This window comes from Symphalangus syndactylus, chromosome 19 (genome assembly GCF_028878055.3).
Source record: "Symphalangus syndactylus isolate Jambi chromosome 19, NHGRI_mSymSyn1-v2.1_pri, whole genome shotgun sequence".
Taxonomy (NCBI): Eukaryota; Metazoa; Chordata; class Mammalia; order Primates; family Hylobatidae; genus Symphalangus; species Symphalangus syndactylus.
The window spans coordinates 17,759,552-17,784,361 of NC_072434.2; the positions used below are offsets into that span (position 1 = coordinate 17,759,552).

Consider the following 24,810-nt stretch of genomic DNA (forward strand, 5'->3'; position numbering starts at 1 on the left):
TGGTGGATTCGAAGGGCAGAGCATGCCCTCAGTAGCTTTAAAAGGCATCTCGCTCTACTACAAGGGGATTTCAGGCGCAAACTACCGAAAGACAAGGAAAGTCACTCACTCATCCTTTCAAGCAGCACCTACTCATCTCCAGGCAGTGTAGAGCCAGTTGCCTATTATCAGCTGACACCAGGTAGAGGCTTCCACCTGCCACCTCCTGTAGCCAGCAAGTTCTTCCTCCTGCCCTGACCCTAAGGGCTACTCTCTTGTCCTGGTGGAGCCACCCCTCTCATCTAACCCTTGGCTTCTAGCCCCTTCCATTAGGGCCACCCCTCAGTTCTGATGAAAACTACATCCTCCCCTCAGTGTCTGCCCTGCGGAGAACAAAGCCCTTTTGTCCAGTAAATGTCCTGCACCCTCCTCGTCTCCTTACACCCACAGATCCCATTGGGGCCCCGAGCTGCCCTCTCATATTCAGGTCTTCTCCATTGTCCATCCTCTGAATTCCCTAAGAACTCTCAGTACCCAAACATTTTACTCCTTATGGCCTCTCCCACTGTCTCCCTGGGGTCAGCACTCACTGGACCTTCACAGTCCCCATCCCTGTCACTGTTTCTCCACAGACACAAGCGACCACAACCAGGAACACCCCTCCACTTAATAAGGTGCCTGAGCCCCAGCTGAAGTGCCACATGGCCACAGCTTCTGGAGGCATCTCTGCCAGGGTTCACCTGCCCTCCTGCACAGGGCGCCCACACCCAGCCCCAGGGGCTCTCCCAGCATTTGGCAGCCTAAGGCTCCTCCCTTCTCCCACCCACAAACAGTTCTCTATACCTGGAGGAGAGCTCCCTGAGAGACTGGAGTGTAAGCACAGCCCACCTGACTAACTGCAGAACAGGCCTTTTCCCATCCCCCAACTCCACCCCGCCCGGTGAAATTCTCTCCTTCCACCCACCAGACGCCTCACCTGTGTGGGCACTGTTTCCCGAAGCCGTGCTGGTGACGAGGTGCCCGGGGCTCTGAGGCCCCAGCTGTCTGCGGACTGTGTCAGGCCCCCGGGGTCACAGACCCTGGGCAGCACTGGGCTTGCTGCAGGAAGTCGGGGCCTGCGAGCAGGTGTGCCTGAGCTCCCAGGCTCTGCAGCCGCCATCTCCAGACTGAGGCACAGCCTGGGGATTAGGGGCGGATTGCTCTGGGAGATTTCCCCCTCCCCTGGGGCTCACGGGCTGCTCCTTCCCATCTGGCAGGAGACAGGGAGGATCACCGAGCGTGGGAGGACCGAGCTCTGATGAGATGCCCCTCCCCAAGTCCAGATGTTCCAATATGAGTTGTGTGCATAAGGACGCCCAGGTGTGACAGGCATCAATGAGGAGGGATGGGGGGGCAAGGGGGGTTGAAAGGGATGTGCACGAGGACACATGACATGTGCACCTGCATCCTTCAACCACCCAGAAGACAGGCACTCCACCTCGCCCCTCCCATCTCACAGAAATGCCTCCCATGATCAGAAGCTCCTCTCACAAACAGAGCAGTCTCATGGATTCCGAATGGAAGTGAGCCTCCCAGCCAGCCTTCCAGGATAGGGAAGAGCTCTCCAAAGCCAAAAAGACTGGAGCCTGGAGGTGGGCTCCCTGGCAGATCCTAACACAGCCAGCTCCAGCCAGAGTCCTCTCCTCCTCTCCCTGCTGCCCTGCCTGTTGGCTTAAGGCACCATCACTTCCAAGGCAGTTTCTCTACTCCAATAACCACCTGGAGGAAGCTGACAGCACCAGGGGAATTCTTCTGCCCTGAGATCTTGTCCCAGAAATCCAGTCTCTGCCCTGGACACCAATGGCCACTTCTGCACTAGCTTCTGCTTCCCAGTCTCCACCAGCATTGCCCTGGCAAAAACACCCAAGATAAAACACAGATGGGAAACTCACAGCAGTCTCTTCCTCCTTGGACTTCATCTTGACAGTCCCAGCAGGAAATTCTGTGAGTGGCCAGCAGAGGGGGACAGAGGTCCACAGTTGAGGACAATGAGCAGTGAGCAGTGTGACTGGCTGGCCAGCTGAGTCCTGGGGCCTGCTGGATCTCTCTAATGGCAGCTTCTCACAGCAGAACTGTCGTTCAGAAAGATGTGGATTCTGCACCCACTTGAGCCTGGTGAGGGACTCCGGGCTTAAATACTGATGGTCAACACGTGTCACGTTGATTGGGTAGTCCCAAATTCAAGAAGGTGTGAAGAGATAAGGGCCCAGTGCTATCTCTGGGAGCCAGTGCCAGGGCTTGCAGCCAAAATCACTAAGATCAGGAGTCCTCATACCCTGGGCTCATGGAAACTATACAAACATTTGTGGTTGGCTGATGACTTGGGGTTTGTGAGCACAGAAGCCTGGCAAAGCATATTACATAGGTCCCAATTTCTGGGGCCAGCTCTGACCTGTAGGGCCAGGGAACACTTCTGGCAGTTCCCCTACTTCTGCAAACGATCCCCCTCCTATGGTACTGGATCTTGACTTTATATGTTGGCACCAAGCACTGTTCTTGCATAAGGGTTATTTGTAAATAGGTCTTATGCCCCTATTAAATGATAAGGCAGGGGTCAGATCTTATGTTCATCTGGACCATTCACTGTGCCTAGCATAAGACTGATCCTCCGTCAATACTGACATCGTAGAACAATGAAATGATCTATCTCATTTAGCTGCCACGAAAGGCAGTCCAGCCACTGCAGTTCTGTCTCAGGTAGCAACAAAGACAGCTTGGTCTTCTCATACTCAAGATACGCCTTCTTTTTTTTTTACTTTTTGAGATGGGGTTTTGCTCTGTCACCAAGCTGGAGGCCTTTGTTCTGTCACCAGGCATTGACGCGATCTCGGCTCACTGCAACCTCCACCTCCTAGGTTCAACCGATTCTCCTGCTTGTCTCCCGAGTAGCTGGGACTACAGGCATGCGCCACCACACCCAGCTAATTTTTGTATTTTTAGTACAGAGATGGGGTTTCACCATGTTGGCCAGGACGGTCTCAATCTCTTGACCTCGTGATCCACCCGCCTTGGCCTCCCAAAATGCTGGGATTACAGGCATGAGCCACTGCACCCAGCCAAGATACCCCTTCTCTGCCCGCTCCTTGCTAGGCCCCACCAAGCTAGGAATTTTTTTTTTTTTTTTTTTTTTTGAGACAGGATCTTGCTCTGTCACCCAGACTGGAGTGCAGTGGCACAATCACACCTCACTACAGCCTTGACCTCCCAGGCTCAAGCAATCCTCCCACCTCAGCCACCTGAGTAGCTAGGACTACTGGTGTGCACCAGCATGTCTAGCTAATTTTTGCAGAGATGGGGTTTCACCATGTTGCTCAGGCTGACCTTGAACTCCTGGGCGCAAACGATCCACCTGCCTTGGCCTCCCAAAGTGCTGGGATTACACGTGTGAGCCATCATGCCCAGCCCAAACTAAGAGTTTTAACTTTTTCTTATTAAGCAGAGGAAAAGGAAGAGAAGGCAGTGGCAGCAGGAGACAGGTGGGGAGGGGCCGAGTGAACTGAGAGCCCTGGGGTTCACTCTGCCTGGTAGGTCTCTCTGTGCTTCCCAGGATCAGGAGGACTCAGAAGCAACAGAAAGAGTTTCCTGCAAGGCCATGTTACACCACCAGAATGAACTGGGGAGAGCTGCTCCCAACACAGGCACCTGGCAGCTCCCTAATGGGAGGTTTTAGCTCCACTCCAAGAGCGGCTTACCCATCAGCACAGTAACTGAACAGCAGGAAAACAGGGGTTCAGGAGGGAACCAATAGTTTGCTAGGAGAAAAGTAGCAAACAGGAAGCAGGGAGATGTCTGCCAGGCAAGCTAGCAGGAGAGCAATGCTTTTCTAAGCCTGCTCTTGTCTTTATACATGAGACGTGTTCCCAAATCTGCCAAGGATGCAGAGCTTCCTGTGGTGAGGGTAGGGAACAGACAGCCCAAAGCATGGTGGCACGGTGGGAAAGGCCCTGTAGAGCCCTAGGCGTGAGACTCACTTCCATGCTTTCTAAGTTACCTTGGTCAAGTCACTGTAGGCGCTGAGAGTGTTTCCACAAATGTGATGGGAGGACGGTGTAAAGAGAGGGGGTTAAGGTGAATGTGTCTGGCAGGAAGTTGTGCCAGAGCTGGGCTCGCTGGGCACTGGATGAGCCTTTCAGTGGCCCACAGAGTGCTTGGGAGTCGGAAGACCTGGTCTAAAATCCTCACCCTGCCACTCGCTAACTATGCGGCTTCCATGTTCTGTCCGTGCCGCTTCACAACTGTGAGGAGGCAGGAGCAACTACAAAGCAGCAGCTTGAACGAGGCGGCCTTGGGGAGTGAGACCAGTGGCATCAGGAGATGGAGGAGAGGCTGAATGAGCCAAGCCTTGGAGACTCTGTGCAGCTGAGTCTCACTTCTCCTAGCTGCAAATGGTATATAGGACCATTATCTCCCAGGGCCCTCGTGCAAACACATGGCACTTTCTAAGTTTTATTGAAATAGGTGACTGGTCCTGAAGCTCCCTCACCATGGGTGTATGTGCACATGCATACACAAACCACAGTATTCCAGATAATACCTGGAAGACTTGGTCTGAAAGAGAAAAAGCCAAAGAAGTAGCTGCCATCAGGAGCAAAGAGAGTGGCAGGCACATCTGGGAAAAGCTGCCAAGGGCACTAAAGCAGTGGGCTCTGAAAGGACACCAGTTGCAAAGCAGCTCTTCTTTTGCAAAGAAAAGGAGCTGTGGAGTAAGCCGCATCACCTGCACTTCCTGGTCAGTCTTGGACACCCCTGGGCCGCCTCTTCTCTGGCCTGGCAGAGATAGAGGCCACATCTTAGTGACACAGTGTGGTCACTATCAATTCACAGGATGGGCAGCTGAGCTGTGGCAGGGGGTCTCTGGCTTCACTCTTTCCACCCTTCCAAGTTAAGCCTGAGGCGGGGGTGACAGATGGGCTCTTGTCATCTGAGAAGGGTGGACTGGAAGGAAGCCCAGGTCCTGGGCACAGGCTCTTCTCTCTGCACGTCTGGAAGGTCTCAGCCCTTTTACTGGGTTCCCCTTAGTTTAGTTTTTTCTTCCATATCCTTCTTCCTCTTCCCTTAATTTTTATGCCATGCCCCTTCTTTCTTTAGTGTTCTTTAAATCTTATTTTTTTATTTTTTCTTCCTTTGCCTTGTTGTTATTCTTCTGTTCTCTCCCCACTGCCCTTGTAAAATCATCTTATTTTTCTTGCTTTTTCTTGTAGAGACAGGGTCTCGTTCTTTTCCCTAAGCTGGAGTGCAGTGGTGTGATCATGGTTCACGGAAGCCTCAAACTCTGGGGGCTCATGCGATCCTCTGCCTCAGCCTCCCAAGTAGCTGGGACTATAGGTGCATGTCACCACACTCAGCTAGTTTTATTATTATTATTATTATTTTTAAGAAAGACAAGGTCTCACTATGTTGCCCAGGCTGGCCTTGAACTTCTGGCCTCCAGTGATCCTCCTGCCTTGGCCTCCCAAATCATTGAGATTACAGGCATGAGCCACTGCACCTGGCCTACTTTTCTTTCTCTTAAAAAAAAAAAAATCACAAACCACACATTTTGAAGGGTGGGAAACTGGAGAAGTCATAGGCTTCAGGAGCAAAGAACCACGCTGAAAAGCAGCTAAATTTAGTAGCTTAGAATACAAGGTGAGGCCTTAAAAAAATTTCAGGCCCCAAATGTGCTGTGAAAATCTCCCAGTGAGGATTCCTCTTTGAAAGGCTGGCGGCTTCTTTTATGCTCACCAAGCCTGCTTGGAAATGGAGGTTTGGAAAGTGGTCATTTTTCAGAGGTTCCCTCCCCCAGTATTCACTTTCAGATCCAGCCAGAAGGTGCATCTTCTTAAAAACACACGTGACCAAAGAGCCCTGCTAACCCCCAGGGAAATGCGAGAGGAAGGATAATATTCTTCAGCGTGAACGGCAGCAACCAAGGTGGGCAGGCTTCCTAGGAGTATGTGGATAGGCACAGCTGTGTGAGCTGGGAAAGCAGACAGATCGGGCCAGAGTGGAGGAAGCTGCATGGCAGCACCCACATGCACACACCAGGGCACTTTTCAGCTGCTTCCAGGGAGGGAGCATGCCACCTCTTCTGCTGGTCCTCTGCCCGTCTAATGCCATAGACACTCCTGTTTAGGTAGTTCCTTCTTGGGCACAGACATGAGCCCAGATGTTGGGCAGTGAACAGAACCACTTACATAGGTCACTTTTAGGCAAATCAAAATCTGTACCAGGCAGGTAGGAAAGACGGATGATTTCATGCCTTTACAGTCACTCTCCCTGGAGGAGGTTTTACTGGGAACAGGCCCAAGAGAAAGTGACCGGAGAGGAAGCCACATCTCCTTTTTGGGCAACTTTTAGGAAGCAGAGCACCCTCTACCCCACCCTATTTGCCAGGAATAATTTGGAATAATTCCTTTCTAAAAGCAGAGGATTGAAACACCGAATTCTGGTGTGCTCCTGCTGACTCAGGGGCTCAGAGCATACCATGAGCTGATGTGACTAAACAAGAAATGTGTGTGAACGCATTTTGCAAACTGTAGCATGCTGTTCAGCTGACTGTTGATGCCAGGAAGGCTTTCAAAAGGACATGAGTGGCACCTCTTGGGGGGCATGCCCATAAGCCATTGAGCCCCTGAGAAGTCAGTGGATAGGCACGGGGCCCAGATTATATTTGGATCTGAAGCCATCTTCTCAGGCAATGAAGAAACCTTATACAATGAAGTTAATGTTACACAGCACTTGTCTTTCCAGGGCAGGATTCGCCTTCCAGCTGCCCAAAGGAGGCCTCCTGGTCACAGTATCACCTTGGGTCTGATTTAGCTCTTGCTGAGCCTGCTGAATTATTCACTAGCTATGGACACTAGCCCATCTCTAGGGTCCCAGTGGTGGGGTATCTGGAGAACTGTAAGGAAGAGGAAATGAAAAGGAAGAGTGAGAACTCCAGAATCAGACCTGGAGGGGGATCAAAGAGGACAAAGGCAGCAGGGGGCAGGAGGCCTCTAGGTTGGCCTCTGGAAGATTTGGGAAATGGGCTAGGGGTCCAAGAGCCTGTCCTTGGACAGAGAAGGGAGGTAGGAAAGGCTACTGTCCCCAGAGATGACACTTCCCCCAACTCCCTACTGCAGCTCAGGAGAGTTTCTGATTGCCTAGGAGCCTAGAAGGAATGCAATGGGGTGTGTACATTCATTCAGTTTTGCTTCTATTTCAGAGCCTCTGCTCTGTGGGGTATACGGAGAAAGCTCAAAATGTGCCTATGAAAAGAAGAGGCAGAAGCAGGGATCAGGTTAATGATACTGTATTTCCATTGCCTCATCTGGCACCCCAGAGGGGACTGGGGTCACGTTTCTCATCTCAGGGATGTGGCAGATCCAGGGAAGAATGTGCAGGGTAGCTGGGGAGACCTGAGTCAACTCCTATGACCCAGCCCACATCATCAGTGCCGGCTCCTTGCCGTCTGGAACCTGATGACAGACAGCTCCTCTTGCTGACTGCTACCAGCTCTGGCATAGGGGTCTGACACCTGAACCCTGAGCACACCTTCCCCTTGGGCAGCCTTGGAGAGCCCAGACAGATACCTGTCTGGCCTCTCCCACCTGTGCCTGCAGACAGACAGCTTGTCTCCCACCAAGTTTTGCCTGAGCTTAGGGACAAAGGCGTCAACAAGGCATGACCTCACATCTTGGCTAGGTAACTTGGAAGTTATCTAATTTTGCCCCCTCTATCCTGGCGATTTCTGTACTCCCAGATGCCAGAGCTAATCTGGAGAATACTGGATATTTTCTTTTTTTTTTCTTTTTCTGAGACGTAGTTTCGCTCTTGTTGTCCAGTCTGGAGTGTAATGGCGCGATCTCAGCTCACTGCAATCTTCACCTCCCGGGTTCAAGCGATTCTCCTGTCTCAGCCTCCCAAGTAGCTGGGATTACAGATGCCCACCACCACGCCCACCTAATTTTTGTATTCTTAGTAGAGACGGGGTTTCCTCATGTTGGCCAGGGTGGTCTCGGACACCTGACCTCAGGTGATATGCCTGCCTTGGCCTCCCAAAGTGCTGGGATTACAGGCATGAGCCACCGTGCCGGGCCGATATTTTCAATCTAGAAATAAAGTCAGTGGGTGTCAGTGGGGCAAAGATGCATTAAGGCTAATTCTAGAGGCCAGTTACCTGCTGGCTGATTCTGTCTGAAAAGTCAAGAGGACGCTGCAGCTTATGATCTCTGGTGTCAGAGCTTTAGGTCAGAAACAGAGTCCTCACTTTGGGCCCCTCTCCTAGTCAGACAGGACCCCTACAAGGCAAGGGCTTCACCTGAACATGAGGAATTCAAATCAGACTAAAGGAAGAAACTTCTCGGATCTCCAGGGACAAGAGGATATACAGCTGTGCTGGGACCCCAAGGCCTCTGGGGAATAGGGGCTTTGAGTCACTGAGATAGGAAGCAGCAATTCATGGCAAATCACACAGCTGCCCTGCCCTGGCCTGGCAAGCCACTGGCAGCACAGGCACGCCCTTGAAAGGCTCCTCTGAGGCTGCTGGTCTGGCTGCCTCTGGCTCTCTCTCTGCCCAAGGGACCTTTCTATGCAGAGAAGAAAAAAGAAGGGCAGAAGAGATGAGATGGGACAGAGGAGGGGAACAGAGGAGGCAGTTGCCCTCCACCACTCCTGGGTGTGAGGGAGGGCAGGCCGGCAGAGGCTGGCGCATGTACCTGCGTGGTGGTGTGCTCAGAAGGTGGATGCATTCGTGTGAACAGGCAGTGTGGCCCGTCTGGGCCCCTTCAGCCTCCCATGCAACGTGGCCTACAAGTTCAGATACACTAGGGGCCCCCACGGCCAGCTGGCTGAGCGGTCCTGTTTGGAAACCTCTCTCAGTAGAGCCCGCCCCACCCACCTCTGAACCAGCAGACTCCCAGACATAAACAAACCAAGGCCCCTGGGCAGCTGCCAAGATCTGTCTTCTTGGCAAGAGCCAGGGGTTGGGGGGGCCCCTCAGTCACCATCCTTCAGAGTAAACAGGGGTGCTTATTTATGCTGGGGCAGAGAAGAAATCTTGTTGGATAAATCTGGTGTGGGAGTGGACGGACAGCACAGGGCATTCAGAGGCTGCTCTCGCTTAGGTGATGGGCTGAACTCCACTGGTTTCCCTGTCTGGAGCCTGGAGATAACACCATGAGGCCACAGGGAAGCATCCAGTCAGGACATTGTCATCTCTCCACCCTCCTCACTTCACCCACAGCACGACTGGGGAGATCTTGACCCTCCCTTCCTTCCTGCCTGCTCTCAAAGCGGGGCCTGTCATAAGAGTCCTCCTGTCCCCACCACCTCCACAGAGTCTCCTGAAGCTGTCCAGAAGCCCTCCCAGCTCTGCCCCATGCTGCTTCTCAGCCACACTGCAGGAGGAGAAGGGGTGAGCAGGACACAGTCAGGGGCTGGCTGGCTGTAAACCCAGCACTCGTGCGCTGTGTCCCCTTCCTGACACTCCACGCACAAGCCCAGGGGTCAGCTGGGGAGAGGTTCTGAACAAGGAGAGAAGGGAATGATGCCTAACCAGGCCTGGGAGAGATGAGAGAAGGGGAATACAACTCTCTGACCCTACATTTTCCAGGAACTGCTGTTAAAAAAAAAGAAGAAGAAGAGGGTGGGGACCTCATCTGTTTTCTGAGGAGCCAGGTGGCCCAACGCCATCTCCACTGGATGTATAAGCAGTGGTTCCCTCTCTAGTCTCCAGGGCTTGTGCCTCCCAGAGGCTAAGGCAACACATGGATGAAAAACCTGCATTCTCTAATCACCTGCCAATGCCCAAGTGCACCCACAATTGATGACAATTTTTTCCCCACTTCACAAATCTAAGACATAGACAGCAGTTACTTTTCTGTGTCGCATACATACTAGAAAGCAGAATGGCGAGGCGGAGATGACAATTTTTTTTAAATTGAGATGGGGTCTCAATCTGTCACCCAGGCTGGAGTGCAGTGGTACAATCACGCCTGACTGCAGCTTCAACCTCGTGGGCTCAAGTGATCCTCCTACCTCAGCCTCCCAAGTAGCTGGGACTACAGGTGCACGCTACCACACCCGGCTAATTTTTAAATTCTTTTTGTAGAGACAGAGTCTCACCATGTTGCCCAGGCTGGTCTCAAACTCCTAGGCTCAAGTGATCCACCCATCTCGGCCTCCCAAAGTGCTAGGACTACAGGCAGGAGCCACCGTGCCCAGCCAACAATGTTTTGTTTTTGTTTTTAAACAGGGAAGTAATTGAAGGCACAACCTCAAAGACAACTAAGTGGATCTAGCAGGAACAACCAACAGCCAAATTACCATTACCAAGGCTGAGCTGCTTCCCTGGACCATGAGCCCCTATCTGTCCCCCGTCACACCCCCCTGCTCCCCTTGGGGCTTGAGGTCTCCTACTTTCTTGGGGTGGGGCTGGGGTGAGCCTCTCCAGGACAGCTGAGGAACTTTAGCTGCCTCCAGGGTGTTTCGGTAACTCAACCCCGCCAGGGCTGCTCTGGTCCGAAAGCCAGCTGGTGAGTTCTAAACAATGGCAGGGGGTGTGGGGAGTGGGGGAGGCTTATGAATTAAAAATAGATGCTAGTAACCGCCAGGGATCTTGCAGAGAGCATGTGGGGCTGTGTTTACTAGGGAGAGAAGAATACCTCCTATTCATGCCCAGAGATCAGGGCAGAACCACTACTGCTTCTCACACCAGCCCAGGGCCTCTGGGTCTGGGGGAGTCAGCCAACAGAGCAGGGTTTACCGATGGCTGGAAGACCTTTTTCCTCTGTGACAGGGAAGCAATCTTTCTCTCCTCAGGACCCCCAGGGACACGCCCATTCCTGGAAGGACAGCACCAGGTCAGGAAATCTATGCAACTGAAGGGGAAATAGCAACCAAGAGATAAAATCATCCCCCTCGGGCTGAGGCAAACCTGCTTTCCATAGACTGCATAAAATGGTCCCCAGCCGGGTTCAGCGACTTCGCCTCTCAGATGAGTCTTGGGTACAGACTAGGATCCCTTGTCTCCCTGCCAAGACCTAGCTGGGTGCCATAGGCAAGCAGTCTCTTGATTCCTCTAGGCCTTAGTCTATTCATCTGTAAATGGAGATAACACCTGCTCTGCCAACTTCACAGGTATGTTATAAAGATCAACTAGGCCATACACCTAACAAAGCTGAGGGTTCTAAAGAAGGATATAAAATAGTCACAAGAACAACCATTTCCCCCATGATCACCCTAAACCCAGGGAACTGTCCCCTCATCAGGTCACCCAAAGTGTCTGGGTCTCGTCTTCCATAAGCAGCAAAAGAAGAGTTCCTCCCTCCCATCTGGATATCTTGGGCACAGTGAGCCACATGGCAGAGCCCCACAGAGAAGCTCCCCAGCTAATGAGCCTGCCCCGCTTCCCCCAGGCCCTTGCAAACATCCACAGTCCTTCACCAGCTTCTGACAGTGCCCACCGCCCACCCCAACGTCTTCCCCCCGCTCAGGAGGTCTTCATGGGAGCCCTACGCAACCAAAGACAGCAAGGTTCACGTTTTCCCTCCTCGTAAAATAGCTGCATACCGGAGACTCCTGCTTGACAGGATTTTTCTAATTTGATTTTTAAAATGTATTCATTGACTCACCCATGAGAGGTGGGCCTGGCCGCCTCTACACGCAGAGTGTCTGCTCATTAAGGGCTGAACAACCTGGTTCATTCTGCTGGGCTCCTCCAGCTCTCAATTTCACAAAGCCACGCCACCCTTTTAGCCAACGCGTGCAGAGCTCCTCACTCTGAGAACAGACTTCTCCCCAGTGGAGGCTAGGCTTGCAAATGGTTCAGTCCCATCATTTTAAATACTATCTATATGCTGACAACTCCCAAATTTATGCCTCTAGCTTGGATCTCTCCCCAGAACTCCAGACTCGTACAGCTGACTGCTTATTTGGCATTTCCACGTGGACGTTTAATAGCCACTTCAAACTGAAGGTACCCCAAACCTAGCTCTGATTTCTGCGCCCCCCACCCCCCCGCCGCCCTCCTCACACCCCTTGCCAGGTACTCATTCTATTTACCATCTTCCTTGACTCAGTTATTGGCCATTGCTTCTTTCCGGCTGCCAGGCCGCAAATCTGTGAACCACATTTGACTCCTCTCTTTCTGTCATGCCCACATAGAATCATCAGAAACCTTTGTGGCTTGATCTTTGAAACCAATCCAGAATCCAGCTACTCCACCCCACCCCCAGAGTAGTTCAACAGCTTCTGAACCAGATGCCCTGCTCACACCCCGTTCACAGCACTTCGGGAGGCCGAGGAAAGCCTGATCACCTGAGGTCAGGAGTTTGAGACCAGCCTGGCCAACACGGTGAAACCCCATCTCTACTAAAAATACAAAAATCAGCCGGGCGAGGTGGTGGGAGCCTGTAATCCCAGCTACTTGGGAGGCTGAGGCAGGAGAATCACTTGAACCCAGGAGGAAGAGGTTGCAGTGAGCTGAGATGGGTGACAAAGCAAGACTCCATCTCAAAAAAAAAAAAAAAAAAAAAATTGGGATGTCTTCACCTGGCTTAGCTATCTCACAGGATTGCTTTAATGAATTCATGAAGTGATGTCTACAAAAGCACCTTCTACGTTGGAAAAGTGCAAAACCAAACCTGAGCTGCTATACAGTGCCAGGCACACAGCATACACACAAATGCTTGTTGAATGAATGAACATCCAAACATTTTCAAATGTAAACATGCACAAGAACTTGAGAAACAGTCTGTGTTGATGAGAGGACAATTTAAAAATGTACGTGGAGATGGATCTGCTCTGGTGATCATCTAAGGTAAAAACAACTTTATATCAGAGTTTCCCTTGGAACTCTGATGCTGGAAAATCCCTGGAGCCTCACATCCCCCAAATGTAGAATTGTTTGGTCTTCCATCATGTCTCCTTCTCTCACTTCCACTTGAGCTGTCTTCTCTTTCATCCGCCCTCCCACTGGACCTTCCAGACTCCTCCTTCCACAACAAACAAGCTGCCTCCTGCCCGTAGTCAGGCACTTGGGCCCCTGCAGGCTCTTATTGCAGCTCCACTTGCCCTGGAGCCCCAATTAATCACAGTGATTTTTTCTTCCTCTTCCTCCCTCATTTTGTGCCCTCTGGAGATGGGACCAGCATTCTACTGTACTCAGTGTTGCTTCAGCCTGGCCTTCTTTGAGGTCCCTGCCATTGCACTCTTCTCCCCCACCCTCCAGTCATCAAAGCTACCTGCTGCCCTCCTTCCTGACCACTGTCCAAGGGGGCATCTCCATGTCATGTGGACAGCCCATCCCACAACCTAGCCTCTCAGCTCTTGCCACTGCAAATTATCTTTCCATTCATTCCTTGTCTGCCATGCTCTGTGAGTATACTCTGACCTTTGTCTTCCCTATCCCACACCCCAAATCGTAAACTCCAATGCCCTCTCCTGTCTCTCTCCTCTTTATTCTTAATGTACCTGCTCCCTCACTTCCTCAGTACCCCCATCTCCTTTTCTCCACATTCATCAGCCTTCTCCTATCCCCACCTCCTTCTCTGCTAGCCAAGGTTTCAAGGTCCAACCTTTTGAGCATTCTGTCACCCAAACAAACCCCCAACTCCTTTGTCACCCTTACATGCCCTCCCAGCAACCCCCAACCCTGGATTAGCCTGATAATCGTTCAGCTCCGTTCCTACCCTCTGGCTAGGACCACTAGAGAGAAAACAAATCACAACCACTAGGGTGCTGCCAGTACAAATTACGAGCCTCTACAACACCAGACAGGTCACCCGTGAGTTCCTGCTCAGAGCCTTGCTCTGCCCCAAGCCAAATCTTTGCTGCCCTCCTCAAGCCAGCCCTTCCCACCTCCCCTCCTACTCTCAATAAACATTTGCACCTTTGGTTTCTTCCCCCATAGAAAATAAAAACAAAGTAAGAATTCATTTCTGCCTCCCAGAGGTGACTCTTTGTGACCAAGGACGATGCTGACTTCTAGATTTCACACCCTTTCACCTACTCACTGACCTCACCCCAGTAAGAATTCCCCTTCCACACTGTTATCTTCGATCTCTCCCTAATAGGGACCTCTCCAGCCAACATGGAGGTGGGCTCAGGTGCTTCCCAAATTAAAAAAACCAACAAAACCAGACTGCCTCCACCTGATGCCTTCCTTCTTCCCAGCCAAGCTACACACCTGCCTCCACTTCCACCCTCTCCTTAATCCACAGAAACTGGCTTCAGGCCATGGTTCCCAATGACAGCCACTGCTTGCTACTGCCTATGCACATTTCCAAATCCAGATGTGACCTGCCCCTTCTATGCATTTCACTCTGATTACTTCCTCCTCCTTCAAGCTCATTTTCCTTTTGCTTTGCTGCAAGTTTACTTCTATCCATCTGACTGCTCTCTCTCAGGCTCCTGGTGCTTGGCCTGTCACTTACATGTCAGTTGGGTCTGTCCACGGCCTCCTTCTCATTCGACACATCCTCCTTTGAAGATCTCACCCACACCCATGATTTCAACCTCAGTGCCAGCTCCCAGAGCACTGGCCCCAGCCCAGGCTCCTTCCCTCACAGACCCAATTACCAGCTGGTCCTCCCTAGCTGGACAGCTCCCAAAGGTACTCGCAACTCAACAGGTCCAAAACTGAACTCATCACCTTCCCCCCAAAACATGCTCCTTCTCCTTTGATTCTTCAACTAGAAAATTCCCCCATTTCTAAAGCCGCTAAGCCCATAACCTTAGAATCATCCTCTATGTCTCCCTTTCCTTTGCCTCCTCTTCGCTTTCTCACCTACTACTTCTGACTTTCACTTCCAAATGTTTTCTGCACTTGGCGCCTTCTTTCCATCCCCACTGCTGCAGCCTAGACTACTGCACTAGCTCCAAAGTCTCCTTGACTCCCGTCCTGCACTCCCTTCCCAATTTACTGCTTTTTTGTTGTTGTTTTTTTCATTTTTTCTTTTTTTTTTTTTTAAGACGAAGTCTCACTCTGTCTCCCAGGCTGGAGTGCAGTGGCTCGATCTTGGCTCACTGCAACCTCTGCCTCCCAGGTTCAAGCAATTCTCCTGCCTCAGCCTCCTGAGTAGCTGGGATTACAGCCGCCCACCAACATGCCCAGCTAATTTTTGTACTTTTAGTAGGGACGGGGTTTCACCATGTTGGCCAGAGTGATCTTGAACTCCTGACCTCATGTGATCCGCCCACCTCGGCCTCCCAAAGTTCTGGGATTACAGGTGTGAGCCACGTGCCTGGCCCCAATCTACTCTTTATATTGAGACCTAGAGGGACCTTGTCCTGCCAGTTTCCTGCCTAGCACCCTTTGATAGCTTCACACTACTCCCAGAATCAACATGGCAAGGCCTTTTGTGATGTGGCCTCTGCCTACCTGTCAATCCCCAAAAGTGCTAGATGCTCTGGCCATAATGAACCGCCAGTAGCCCCTAGCACCAGCTTGTGTGCTTTTGTACATACTATGCTCTCCCTTCCCCCTTCCCCTTTCCCAGTTCTTCCCTGGCTAAATTATTCCAGATTCAGCTCAACGGTTTCCTCAAACAGGTCTTTGCCATCTCCTCGCTCTCTCCTCAAGTCCCCTCTCCCTTGAAGCTCCCACAGCAGCTCCCATCTCTCTGTCCATTCACCCACTCATACCCTCTCTAGAGTGAGCTCCACAAGGACAGCAACACTGGCTTGTTCATTCTTATAGCACAAAATAAGAATTCAATAGATACTTGTTATATGAATAAAAGAACGAATATATAAATTCATGAAGTGCGAAACTAGCTTTTCTCTTTCCCAAATCACCCTTCGTGGATTCCCTATCTTCTCTGGTTGGTGCCAATAGTAAAGATGATACTACGCCAGGCTATTCCAAGTATTTTGTATATATTAACTCATTTAGTCCTACAACTGTACTATTATTATCCTCATTTTCAATTGGTGACACAAGCACAAAGAGGTTAACTGAGTAAGTGGCAGAATCAGAGTTGCTTCCAGTCTGTGCTTTAAACTGCTATACCTATTGCCTCTTGATAGCCCATTTAAGGAAAACAAGTCAACATTAATATCAGCATAAGCAAAACACAATTTTGAAAAACAAAGCCCTAAGGAAACAAAAATTAGCCATCGTAGGAATCATCTCTTGTTTTTGGCCTAGTCATACCTGACTCCTTTAACCAAGGCAGATAACTCTGCAGGCAGCAGGGTGTCAGTATCTGCCAGGGAGGGCCCCTGGCTCAGCTCCCCAGATCTCAAGGCCCCTCAGCGGATGGCCCTCGCCTCTGAGTCTCCCCTTGCCCCAGAAGGCCCATCTCACCTTGTCCCCGATGCCTTCGGCCTCCTCAGCCAGGAGGTACACGTTGCTGCCGTCGGCCAGCAGCAGAGCAGTGTCGGTGGTGGAGGAAGAGCGGGGACGGCACTGGTGCTGGTGCAGGATGGCGGCCAGGCTGCTGTCCTGGGGGGCCTTGCGCAGCAGGTGAGGGCTGCCACGCTGGGGCTCCAGGGAGCTACTCTTGGTGCGCCGGCTGCTGCTCCCGCTGCTGCCGCCCCCACTGCTGCTGTGCAGGCTGGCGCCCCGCTTAATGGAGGGCCGGGAGCGGATCTGCTGCAGCACACGGTTGAAGGCGGTGGGCCGGGCGGGCAGATCGTGCAGGGACATGGCGTAGGAGACGCGGTGCATCTCCGGAGAGCGCTCCTTCTCATCTGGGGAGTCATGGTCGGACATACCCTGCTGCTGCTGCTGCTGCTGCTGCTGGGAATCCTGAGACGTCTGGTGCTCCCTTTCCCGAGACCGACGGCGGCTGTGGAACAGGTGCTTCAGACCGTGGCCAAACATGGAGCCCTCTGACAGCTGCTGGATTTTCTTAAGGGGGAGAGATGAAGAACCCTGGTGAGTGGAAAGCTCTTGATTGCCTAGTCAGTAGGGGGGTGAAGGTGAAGGGTCTGTCCTTGGTAGACTGGCCTAGCTAATGCAGCCATCTGAACCTGGAAGATCTCTGTGGATGGCCTGTTGTGCATAAAGGGTCACTTTGCGAAAAGGTTGCACCCCAGACCCATCCTTTCATTCTGAAAGAAATGTGCGCCAGGCGCGGTGGCTCACGCTTGTAATCCCAGCACTTTGGGAGGCCGAGGCGGGCGGATCACGAGGTCAGGAGATCGAGACCACGGTGAAACCCCGTCTCTACTAAAAATACAAAAAGTTAGCCGGGCGTGGTGGCGGGCGCCTGTAGTCCCAGCTACTCGGAGAGGCTGAGGCAGGAGAATGGCGTGAACGCAGGAGGCGGAGCTTGCAGTGAGCCGAGATTGCGCCACTGCACTCCAGCCTGGGCGACAGACCGAGACTCCGTCTCAAAAAAAAAAAAAAAAAAGAAATGTGCCCCCACAGTTTTCCATGGGACATTCCCAATCAAAATGAAGGTTCAGAGTTTCTAGGAATGATGCTCTCAGGGCTTCAGTCTGGGGCTTAATGGCATACACAGGTATCACTTGGCTCATGGGGTTGTATCCCTCTAGATTGATCCCCACCCCCAGTCCTTCCCTCCTTCCAAGTTAGACATCCCTTCAAGCCGTACTAGTTCTTTCAGGCCACCAAGCATCGATTTCCAAAGTTGCCTAATTCCAACATTCCCCAGGAAAATCAGGGTCATACAATCAAGTTATACTGTTGTAGCAGACACTGCTAATTGCCTACCCAATATCTATTTTTCTTTCTTACCAACCAAACTGCAAGGACATAACTCACCTTGCTAAAAATTCCTGCTTCATCAGACTCCCTTGCAGCTAGGAGTAGCCACATGACACAGTTTGGGCCAACGAAAAGCAAGGTGAGAGCTTCTGGGAGCACTTTTGCTTTCCTGATAAAGGCATTGGCCCTTCCCAAATCTTCCCATCTGGAATGGGAACGTAGTGCCTGGAAATGCAGTGGCCGTTCTGCAACCACAAGATGACATGGTTGATGATGAGGGTCTGCACACAGATGGTGGAGCCCAACGGACAGGCCTGGGAACTTGAAGGTCTATGGAGCCACCAAACCAGTTGTGAACACCTATCCTGGGATTCTTGTTGCATGAAATAAACCTATCTTTGTCTACACAACTCTAGTATGATTTTCTGTTATTTGCAACCAATTTCATTCCTGATATGGTTGGCAATGAAATAAACTTTACTTCTATGAGCAAACCTTGTGACATAGTAATGTGACCAATTCTTTAGCATACACATTAGAACAAGCTATCCAAATGAGTGTCTTTCCCCTTAGACCCAAAGCATAGAGGCCCTGCAACCCGGTGCTGCCCAGGCCACAGCCTTTCCCTTAGGCTTGTCGCTGAGATTCTCCAGCTGCTCTTCCAGCAAGACTGCTCACAAGAGGGGCAGCTGGATGGCCTGCCGGGGCGAGCAACTATGGTATAATTCCAGGCAGCTGCTTCTGTCAGGGGACGGCTTATCTGGCCAGGCTGAGCCCTCTATGAGAGCTTTGGAGCTGCTGGAAGGAGGCGTGAGACTTGGAGGACCAGGAGACACCTCACATTCTGCAGCTCCTTAGAGGAAAAGTCAGGACCGAGCCATTTGGGACTCAATGAGCCATAGCAGGATTTCCTGTGGGGAACAACCCACAATCTTACCAGGCCGCCTCAGTCATTTAAAAAATGTTCCAAAAAATTACACAGACTGGATTTTCCTCTTTTTTTTCCCTAGAAACAAACTTATAGAGCAGAAAATCTAGACCACATAGAAACCAAGAAAAAGCAACCTGACATCCTCTGAATGAGCTGACCCCACTCTTAGGTTACTTTACAACTCAGCCTTGAGTTTGTGCAGATGGCTGCGCTTACAGCTGGATACAAATAACTATACTATTATGTATTTGTGTAAAATTTTAGGATTTTCATTTTTCACCTCATTTGAGTATCCCCAGAATCCTCAAAGTAGGTGAGGCCCTTACATCACCCATTTTACAGACCAGATAAATTACATCATCACAACTCATCACGAACTAACGGTTTTTCGTTTTAAAGGAGCTTTGTATCCTGCATTATCCCATTTGATTCTCCTAAATAGTAACAAAAGCAACAACCGGAACATCTCCATTTAGAGATGAGGAAATTAAGGCTACCACGATTCCTTCGCAAGAACTGAATTCTGGGGCAGCCCTTGAGATGTTAAGTTACACAATGCCAGCTTTTCCCACAGGAGTTACCATCCCCTGGGGGCCAGCTTGAGGCAGGGTCACAAGGCTCACCTGAATCTGTGCTGGGGAGAACCAAGATGTCAACTCTGCCATGGACTTGGAACGGGCCAGATCCTGCAGCCTTCAGACCAAGGACGTGCCAGGACACCTCCCTCTTCCCCAGGCCCAAGCTGATGCGAGACCTCCCTCCAGACACTGTGATGGGGCCAGCTGGCTCTGGCATTTGCCCAGCTGCCTCTGCCAAATCATCACATTCCATAATATGAATTGTCTTTCTAGCGTTCTATTCCAGGTCCCTTCCTCTTCTCCCCCCATTCCTAAACTGGCTTCTCCAACACTGAGGATCCACTCAGGCAGAAAGAGTTTCCCTTCTAAAGACTTCAGCAGAGGTCCTAGAGTTCTGAGGCATTTCCTCTCCCCTATCCCTGGGAGGCTGGTGGAGGTGCCAGGGAGAGCGACGGCGGCCACCAGTGTCTGCCATATTGCCTTGGAGCCTAAAATCCTTGGTCAACTTACTTTTAAAATTTATACAACAGCATTTTGCAAAGTGCGTTCCGATTTATACCGTCATTATAATCTGACACTGGCCTAATCTCAGGAGCTAGGAATGTGAGACATAGCATCAGTCTCTCTATTTTGCAGATGAAGAAACAGAGGCACAGCATAGCTAAGTGGCTCATCCAAGCCACACAGAGAAACCCCCGACTTCTAATTGAATTTACCTTCATGGGCCCATACACTGATCTCAAGACTTAAGATTTCAAGACTCAAGATTTAAAGTAGAAAGGATATTTGCATGTGTCCCAGAATAGTATCAGAGGCAGGAGCAAAACAAAAACGCCTGGGTCAAGGGTTGTTAGGTCCCCTGAACTGCAGTTGTGACCTGCCCATCCCATGTTATAGGACAAGACCCTCAACTATAAAGTCTTTACTTCTCACCTCCCTGAGCTGTCCTGCAGCTGAAGGAAACCTAGGGAAAGTGACCAGGAGACCCCAGGACCTTTGTCCCAGCAGACCGAGGAATCTATTAAAGTCTGTGGCAGGCAGGAGGGAAATAACAAAAAGGAAGTCAAAGAACAATGTGCAGAGAGAGGAGATTGCTCCAAATGAAGGGGTTTTTCCTTACTGATAAGGTGCGAGGCGGGAACAGCAAAGTGACGCAAGGGCTGGGCCGCTTCTGCATGTGGGTGTCAGGGAGGAGACGGTTAAGGAGTTTTGACATAACACAGTAAGTGTTTAAAAAAAAAAAAAACTCAGCACATACACATAACCAGCTACAAGTTTCAGAAGTGAGGAAAACCATGGTGACTAGCTTAAGGGAACTTAGCCGCCAACGCGGCAGAAAGCACCACCTGCTCTGACTAACAGGTTCCAGCTCCTAAAATGTCACTTGCTTTTCCACATTGACTTTTGCTTTTCCCTGGCTGCCAGAAACCATTTTGGTGGCCAGATGAAGCCACGTATTAGAGAGCTGAGATGCTTCAGAGTTAGAGGTGGCACACAAACAGGGCTTTCATGATCCATAAGACCGAAGCAAGAAGTGCCAACCCCAGAACTGGCCACAAGGTAGTCAGAAAGGAGAGCCTCCCAGGGTGAGGTGCCCTGGGGAAGGAAGTGAGGGGAGTTGGCTGTCCCTCCCCTGGAACTATCTGAAAGAGCAGGAAGGACCCCATCTCCTTGGGTGGCATTATCCTTTCAGGAAGAAAGGGAGGACTAGATGGCTTCTGAAAGATCCTTCCTGAGAAGGCTGTGGTTTCTGAACAGTTGGGCTTCATCCGTCTTTCCCCCGGGTGTGGGTCCCCCAAAGGGGAAGTTTGCTCCAAAATCTGCAAACACAGCTGCATGAATACAAAACTAAAATGCCTTGGGGTACAGTGTCATTGGCACCATCTGGTTAAAAATGACCAAAAGTGGTTTCTAATTTTTACAGGTCCCTGTGTTCTCAACAAATCCCAGGAAAGCTTAAAGTCACACTAATCTATAGCTAATTATCCCACCTGGCAGCTGACTGCATAGCCCTTCCTCCTACCTGGGTTTGAAACTCCTTCTGCCCTACCAACAGTTTGGCTGTGAGGGTTCAGTGGGGCGACTGGGTCACCCTGAGCCTTTGCCAGCCTAGGTCGCCAACGTTCCTCTATTTATAGGGTCTCTATGGAAACAGGGCCAGCATTAGAGAACTAATCACTGTAAAAACCCACAGAGTTCTACTCTTAGGATCCAAAGTGGATTGAAGAAGTCTCCAATTGCCCTTAAGAAGCTCTGGGTGGGGAGCCTGAGCAGGAGCAGGAGAGGAACCATTACCCCAGGTTTGGCGCTGATGATCACAGTGGTGTACAGTAGGCAGCTGCAACTGTTCAGGCTCACTTGGAGTTTCTACTGGAAACCCAGTGATGAAAGATTTTTGGAATCATTTATTTATTCCCCAGCCTCACAGATGAAATTTAAAAAAAGTTCTCAACTCACGGGCACACAGGCAAATAATTCCCCCATTCTCACTTTTATTTTGATTCCTCTTTCCTTTATTGCTTAGATAATTCAGCCTGGAGCCAAAGCAAGTGGGAAAAGGTCACCTCATCCACCATGTCTTTAGGCAGAACTGATTCAGCACACACCAATATAGAAGACTTTTATTAAAGTTCCCAGCATGGTGTGCCCTCTCTCTGTCTCTTTGCATCCTACCTATCCTTCACCACCTCGCCACTCCATAAAGCCCCTCTGATCACACCAGTCTGCAGCGATCTCGCCCTGCTCTGAACACATAAGCGCTCATTATCTGCACCACTCATTTTGCAGTTAATCGTGTGCTGCCTTGTGACATCGCTTCTAGTGCTCTCTCCAACTGTTATCCAACTTCTCACCTGCTGATGGATGGAACCCTTGATGACAATATGAGTGACTGGACAGCAGGAGCTACAGTGCCTACATCTCTGTGTCCCTAACATTACCTGGCAGAGGCCTCAACACAAACATGGAAGATTGCTATGTAAATTATTTGTTCATTTATTTTCTGAGCAGCCACTATCCAAGTCTCTACAAATCCATCTTACAAAGGTGATTTTAATCCTTAGATGACTACCTTTTCCAAAGACATAACCTTTCACAAAGATTTCAAATGCTCCAACAGCCTTTTCTTGTGTCTAACTCAGATTTCTCCTGCTACAGTTTAAACCCTCTTCTCACTCTATTATCTTAGTAACCGCCAAGATTGAGTTGGCTTGGAAGGAGATGAACACAGACCAAGGAGCCAGAATGTGTGTGATATCTTCACGAATGGCTTAGGGAGGGCTCAGGTAGGGGCTCATGTCCTTACAGCCAGATTTGTTTTCCCTGGTGGACATCACTCAGTTAACCTGGCTGGAATAAGGAAGCCTTTAGTCACTTGGTTTAAAAGTAACTGTTCTTTTATTTTTTTGAGACAGAGTCTTGCTCTGTCGCCTAGGCTGGAGTGCAATGGCGTGATCTCGGTTCCCTGCAACCTCTGCCTGCCGAGTTCAAGCAAATCTCCTGCCTCAGCCTCCCGAGCAGCTGGGACTACAGGGGCGCACCACCATGCCTGGCTAATTTTTTGTATTTTTAGTAGAGACGGGGTTTCACCATGCTGGCCAGGCTGGTTTCAAACTCCTGACCTCATGATCCCCCCACCTCAGCCTCCCAAAGTGCTGGGATTACAGGCATGAGCCACCGCGCCCAGCCAAATAACTGTTTTTCTAGCACAGTCACAAAACATACCTGTTATCCTCCAACAGCTTTGTTCTAACTTCTTACACGAAGAGTGACTTAAATGTTTGGCTGACAAAGGTGGACCCTGTCCAGCTAAGGCCTCATTCAAAAATGTACCATGCTAATAGTCTACGGGGATTTCAAAGGCAGATGCCATTTCTTAAGGGAGAGATGAAAACAGAAATGAGTTTTGAGTTGGCCTTTAAGACCACCACTGAGAAGCTGCCTGAGCCCTTTTCCCCAGCTCCTGATAACCCCACACTTTGAAAACTTCAACCTAAAATTTAGGTCCTATCAGATGTTTCAACTCCTTGTTGAAGGAGATTCTTGTTAATGGGATTGGCAGTGAAGACATAATTAGATACACAAAAAGAAGCACATTCTGTAAATACTGAGCCTGCCAGACAGCTCCCACTAGAACAACTAGGGCAGCTGGGAATTAATCTAGAACTCAATATGTGGCAGGAGAACAGGGAGTTTCGTTTGCCACATGCTTTCCCATCGGTCACCAGTTCCCCCAGAGCCCACATACAGGGCTGCTCTGAATATTACCGAAGGCTGGAGGGGGTGGGGGTGGGGGTGGGGGTGGGGCAATCCTGGGCCTTCCAACCCTCTGCCTGCTTCATATAAGGTGCAAGTGGGACAAAACAGCTAACTTCAGCATTTGCGCTACCCTCCATTGTTCCTGACCATTCTAGTCAAACAGGGCAAAGACCCTATAAAAGCACCTGCTACCTCACTTCCCCCATTTAGAAAGCCCCTCTTCTCTTGTTTAGTAATAAATGTCCCACCCCCTTTAAAATCTTGCTCTAGGCCGTGCGCAGTGGCTCACACTTATAATCCCAGCACTTTGGGAGGCTGAGGAGAGTGGATCACCTGAGGTCAGGAGTTTCAGACCAGCCTGGCAAACATGATGAAATCTCATCTCTACTCAAAATACAAAATTAGCCGGGTGTGGTGGTGCATGCCAGTAGTCCCAGCTACTCGGGAGGCTGAGGAGTGTGGATCACCTGAGGTCAGGAGTTTCAGACCAGCCTGGCAAACATGATGAAATCTCATCTCTACTCAAAATACAAAATTAGCCGGGTGTGGTGGTGCATGCCAGTAGTCCCAGCTACTCGGGAGGCTGAGACAGGAGAATCGCTTGAACCCGGGAGGCAGAAGCTGCAGTGAGCCGAGATTGCGCCACTACATTCCAGCCTGAGGGAGACAGAATGAGATTCCATCTCAACAAAAAAAATGTTGCTCTAAACCCACCTCTGCAGAACACCTTTACTGATTAACCCCCATAAGTTTCTGATTGCACTGCATGATGCTCTAAGTACCCTTTAACTTACATGTATTTCCATGATGGTTTTCTTTCAAGTATTTCATCCTATTTGACCTGGAGATCAGCTGGAGGTGAGGCCAAATAACTAATTTCCCATTTCCTTGTTTTTTGTTTTTGAGACAGAGTCTTGCTCTGTTGCCCAGGCTGGAGTGCAGTGGCGCGATCTTGGCTCACTGCAACCTCTGCCTCCCAGGTTCAAGCAATTCTCCTGCCTCGGCCTCCCGAGTAGCTGGGACTACAGGAGCCCGCCACCATGCCCAGCTAATTTTTTTGTATTTTTAGTAGAGATGGGGTTTCACTGTGTTAGCCAGGATGGTCTCGATCTCCTGACCTCATGATCCACCCATCTCGGCCTCCCAAAGTGCTAGGATTACAGGCCTGAGCTACCAAGCCTGGCCTCCCATTTCCTTGTTTTTAGGCATACTTCAATTCTACCTCCTCTGATAAAACTCATCCCAGGCGTCCGGCTCCCACCTGAGATTGCAGGAATCTTCAAGCCTTAACATATCTACTGGGCCTCAAGATGCAGCAGGCCCTCAGAGAGCCATCGCAACCATCAGAACGCTCCTGGAGAGCCCCAGGGAACACACACATCTTC

General features: G+C 50.6%; 1 protein-coding gene across 6 annotated transcripts in view; it reads right to left on the reverse strand.

Moving 5' to 3' along the window:
* TMCC2 (transmembrane and coiled-coil domain family 2) overlaps window positions 1-24,810 on the reverse strand; it is a 46,059-nt gene that overhangs the window by 15,285 nt on the left and 5,964 nt on the right. For 2 of the 6 annotated variants that reach the window (XM_055234796.1, XM_055234793.2), the window contains exons 2-3: window positions 17,717-17,904; window positions 16,292-16,837 (exon numbers count right to left, since the gene is read on the reverse strand). In XM_055234796.1, the coding sequence (XP_055090771.1) occupies window positions 16,292-16,837; window positions 17,717-17,770 (600 nt within the window). In that variant the 5' untranslated portion in view covers window positions 17,771-17,904. Of the gene's footprint in view, window positions 1-955; window positions 1,154-1,910; window positions 2,591-11,615; window positions 11,813-16,291; window positions 16,838-17,716; window positions 17,905-24,810 lie in introns of those variants that run through there. The other 4 variants (XM_055234794.2, XM_055234800.1, XM_055234801.2 and 1 more) reach the window with 4 other exon arrangements.